We start from the raw sequence: 5,087 nt of genomic DNA on the forward strand, positions 1-5,087 counted from the left end.
ATTAATATCATAATTATTTAATATAATGTTTTGGTCCTATAACATAATTTAAAATTGCTTTCAATGGGTGAAAAATTTATCTTTATTGGAAATAAGAAAACAAATTAATAACCCAACACTGGCAGATACGAATACTCACTGAAAGTAGAAGTCTACCCGATTACAAACAGCCAACCAGTTATTTCACAAAATTAAATTTTGTCAATACATGATGATGTTACCAATCAAACTACTCTGGATAGTTAAGATATTAAATTACATCATATTCCCTATCAATCCTCATCTACAGATGTGGCCATCTCCAATCGGGATAAAGTCTTTTTTTCGACTAATCCGTAAACAGATAGTCAAATCATAATCTTTGATGGATACAATTTTGACTAAGAGCCAAAAACAATAACAATGAAAGATTATTATTTGCACGGAGACTAAAACTGGAATGCTTAACAGAGATGGCTGTGAAGTAAAGCAGAATGGATAGGCCGATATTGATTAGTTGTTTGTAACAATTTCCCCACGGCAGGAGAGCGAAGATTGAGTTTCATTGACTATATGGTTGGAGCCCGAGGAATAGAAGGCCGAAACAATGGAGATCTGTGCACTCGGAGTATGCAATATAAGGTATGTAGAGGTGGTATTTACTTTTACTGGGGAAGGTATAAGAGGAAAATGGTTTTCACCTTTCAAAGTATCTACTTTATTGGTCTGTCCTCGCCAGAAGGTTGTGTGCAATGGGGCCTCAAACAAACAAAGGACCACTGAAACAACTTCAAGATTTGGGTTGGTTTCTGAAAGTCCTTCTTGTGTTTCCCACAAGCTTATACAGCACAGAGAGCTGACTCCACAGCATGTGGTACAAGTTCTGAAATCATATACGGATCCAAAACAAGCACTGACTTTCTTCACATGGGCGGCCCATAAACCAGAATTCCTGCACCACACAGAGGCGTACAATTCTATGCTAGAAATTCTGGGGTCAGCCCACATGTTCAATTCAATGACAGAAATTCTTGTTCTTATGGAGAAAAAACACTGTAAGCCTGATTCCCAGACTTTTATAACCATTTTCCAGGCCTTTGGGTTCAGAGCAGTTATCCAGCAAGCTCCTCTAGCCCTGGAAGAGATGAAAAGAGTTGGGTTTGTGCTAAATAGCATGTCATACAATGGCCTGATAACTCTACTGTTAAAATCTGGATTTCAGAGAGAAGCCATGGATGTATACGATAAGATGATATCAGAAGGACTTGTACCCAGCATGAGATGCTATTCTGCACTTATGAGTTCCTGGGGTAAAAAGGGAGACGCAAGAAAGGTATCAGAACTTTTTATAGAAATGCAAAGACTGCGCTTGAAGCCCAATGTTTACACCTTCACAATCTACATCAAAGTTCTTGGGAGAGTTGGGAAAGTGGATGAAGCATGTGGGATGTTGAGACAAATGAAGACAGAGGGCTGTGAGCCGGATGCCGTGGCCTACACTACATTGATGGATGCTCTTTGCAATGCTGGTAGATTGAATGAGGCAAGGGATTTGCTAAATGAAATGAGAAGAAGCAAATGCAGGCCTGATTCTGTCACATACAGTACTCTAATCCACAAGTATGGTGATTCCGGAGATATCAGTGCTGTTCAGGAGCTTTGGAAGGAGATGGAGGGTAATGGGTGTGTGCCAGACGTGATTACCTTCACTACTCTTATCAATGCCCTCTGCACAGCAGGAAAAGTTGATGAGGCCTTTGGAGTGTTGAATAGGATGGCGAAGAAGGGCAGCTCTCCCAATTTGATTACTTACAATTCTTTGATTAGTGGGCTTCTTAAGACTAACAGATTGGAAGAAGCACTGAAACTTTTGCAGGTAATGAATACCAATGAATGCAAACCCACTTCTTTTACCTATAATTTCTTCATGGATTACTATGTTAAGGAGGGCAAGTTCAATGAAGCATATCAGGTCTTTCGGCAGATGAAGTTGAAGGGCATTGCTCCTGATGTTGTTTCCTTCAATCTATGTATCGATTGTCTTGGAAGAGCAGGCAAAGTTAGAGAAGCGAAGGACCTTTTTGAAGAGATGAGACACTTAGGCCTTTGTCCCGATAGGATTACATATAACATGATGATAAGATGCTATTGCAAAGCAGGGAAGATTGATAAGGCCATTGAGCTTCTCTTTCAGATGATGAAAACAGAGTGTGATCCGGATGAAATGACATTTAATTGTTTGCTGAGTATTCTTTACAAAGCAGGTAGAGCAGATGAAGCATCGATGTTGTTCAACAAAATGCAGCAGATGCATATATCTCCTACGACTGTGACGTACAATATTTTGATAAATGGGCTTGGTAAAGATGGTAAGATCAAGGAAATGATAGAGTTACTTAAAGAAATGTGGGTAAGAAGATGCCCTCCAAATGTTATTACATGCAATTCAATCCTAGATGGCCTCTGTAAGAATGGTGAAGTAGATTTGGCTTGCAGGATGATGCAAAAAATGGAAGAAACTGGGTGCAAGCCTGATGATTTTACTTACAGTATATTAATTGATGGTCTCGTTAAAGGAGATAGGATAGATGATGCTTGCCAGTTGTTTAATCTGATGAAGGACAAGCTGTCTCCAGAACTTATCAGCTTGGGTAGTCTCCTACCTGGGCTAGCGAAAGTTGGGCAGCTATATTATGGTTTGGAATTGTATAGGGAGTTATACCAAGTGAGGGGCTTAGTTCCTGATGATAGCACGTGTGCAGTTCTAATTGATGGCATGGGCAAAGCAGGCAGGGTGGATGAGGCCATCTTGCTCTATGAAGAGATGCTGAACAAAGGTGCCGGTCAGGATGTTTATGTGGTATGTTCTCTTATCGATTCGCTATGTAAGGCAGGCAGAGTGTTTGATGCCCACAGATTGTTCGAGGAATCAATACACAGAGGTATTACTTTTGATATTGTAGCATATAATGTGCTTATCGATGGCCTCTGTAAAGCTGACTGTTTTCATATGGCTTGGAATCTTTTCAAAGAGATGAAGACGTTGGGCCATACTCCTGATGTCTTCACTTACAATTCATTCTTTGATGCTCTTGGAAAGGTTGGCAATATGGATGAAGCCTCCAGGCTGCTTGTCGAGATGCGTGCAAGAGGATGCAAGATGGATACAATAACCTACAACACTCTAATTTCGGGCCTTGTAAAGGCCAATAGAGTAGATGAGGCCTTAAATCTGTATGATGACATGATGGAAAATGGATGTCCTCCCTCACCCTTTACTTACTGCCCTTTAATTGATGGGCTTGGCAAGGCAGGAAGAGTGGATGAGGCCAACGATCTCTTTCAGGAGATGGCCAAAGCTGGGTGCATGCCTAATTGTGCTTCTTACGTTAGTCTTATGAATGCACTTAGGCAGGTAGGGAACGTACATGATGTATGCAGACTTTTTGACAGAATGGTAGCAGAGGGCATAAAACCAGATCTAAAATCTTACACTGTTCTCATAGATAGCCTCTGTATGAAGGGCAGGATAGACGATGCCCTTCACTTTTTTGAGGAATTGAAAACTCACTGCTTGAAGCCAGATACCACTCTTTATAATCTCATCATTGATGGATTGGGAAAAGCACAAAGGCATGTGCCGGCCTTAATACTTTTCAATGAAATGAAAAAAAACGGCTCTGTTCCAAACCTATTCACCTATAACTCCTTGATAAACCACCTTGGAAACGTAGGCATGGTGAAGCAGGCAGAGGACTTATATAAAGAACTTCTATCAGAGGGGCATGTACCAGATGTTGTGGTTTATAATACATTGATTCGTGGGTTCAGTACAGCAGGCCAAGTTAACCGTGCATATGGAATCTTTAAAGACATGATTGCTAGTGGTTGTAAGCCTACTCCAGTGACATATTCTTACCTACCTAATTGATATAGCATCTTTAAATTTCACAATCTATGAATTTTGGGCATTTTAAGTTTTTCTACCAAAAAGAGGCACCGCTCGTTTTCTTTCCTACTCAAAAAGCCTGAAACTCGTTAAATGCATCTCTCCCTTGCTTTCCTCAATTTTCTGTTTCTAGCTGTTAAAAGTTTGTGGCTGTCTACAGCTTAACTGGAAAGTGCTGTTTAAGCCACTTACCTCTGATAAAAGATGTATTTAGTGCACTCACTCCAGTTTGTTTTTAATATATCTAACACAGAAAAGGGACTAAGAGGAAGGTCACTGCAGAATCTACTATGAGATCTGTTTATTCCTTCTTTGAATATCTAATTGCTTTGCAATGCATTTACAAGGACTTGCATTTATCAGTTCTTTTACTTATTTTCTGCAGTAGAAAGGGTTTTTCTACTGATCTTGCAGGCTGTTGTAGAGGTAAGTTCATTTAAGCTACTGGTTGTTAGATTGATTACTTCTAAGGCGTCCACATCCATCATGCTTATGATGGCGGGTCAAAGCATTATTCTGAAACATTAGCTGCTAAAAGCCAAAGTTACCAAGATCGAATTATAATTCAATTCGATAGGGAAAAAAGTTGATTGCCTAAAATCCCATACGGAAAATTTTGGGAGTATACATTTTGCAAATACTAAAACATGTTATTTTTTCAAAATTTTGAAAATTTTTCCTCTATTTTCAGCTCCTTGCCCTTGGCTGGACTGTTTTCCTCTGTTTATTTTGCAGTTTGAGACATTTGCTACTGCTAATTAGGCAGAAATGTTGTTCCAGTATCCACTGCTGTATAAATCTGCCCAGAGAGAAACAGAGACACACAAAGTAGTATCCCTTTTTTAGGGAGATGAGCAGTTTCAAGCTTAAATCAAATCTAGCTGTTACTCCACGCCACATCATTGATTCTCCCAACTTAACAGAGAAAGAGGGGAAAATTTTTTAATTAAATATTTTGATTTATTACAAATTACAGGGTGTTTCAACAGTATGACGAAGATATGTTCATATACATTAATGAGAAGGTTGACACAACTGCCCTGTTGACTGAATGGGAGTGGGAGTGCTTCACCTCCTCTCTTTTTTTGTCGATGGACTATCAAATATGCAGCAAATTTCTGTTAATTTTCTCTTGAAACTCTGCAACTATTTTCACCAA

At 39.5% G+C, this 5,087-nt stretch overlaps 1 protein-coding gene across 1 annotated transcript; it reads left to right on the plus strand.

The window, feature by feature from the left end:
* The first annotated feature begins 364 nt into the window (after nt 1–364).
* Nucleotides 365–4,175, plus strand: LOC149254878 (uncharacterized). Its single transcript, XM_089460254.1, has one exon. It carries the CDS (start codon nt 587–589, stop codon nt 3,908–3,910), a length of 3,324 nt encoding a protein of 1,107 aa, XP_089316380.1. The 5' UTR covers nt 365–586; the 3' UTR covers nt 3,911–4,175.
* The last annotated feature ends 912 nt before the right edge of the window (nt 4,176–5,087 follow it).

Source organism: Pinus tabuliformis, chromosome 7 (assembly GCF_031772625.1).
Source record: "Pinus tabuliformis cultivar Carrire ecotype Pingquan chromosome 7, CPIR1, whole genome shotgun sequence".
Taxonomy (NCBI): Eukaryota; Viridiplantae; Streptophyta; class Pinopsida; order Pinales; family Pinaceae; genus Pinus; species Pinus tabuliformis.

What these genes read in the sequence shown, in the direction of transcription:
- LOC149254878 (XM_089460254.1), top strand. Translation starts at nt 587, where the DNA reads ATGGAGATCTGTGCACTCGGAGTATGCAATATAAGGTATGTAGAGGTG.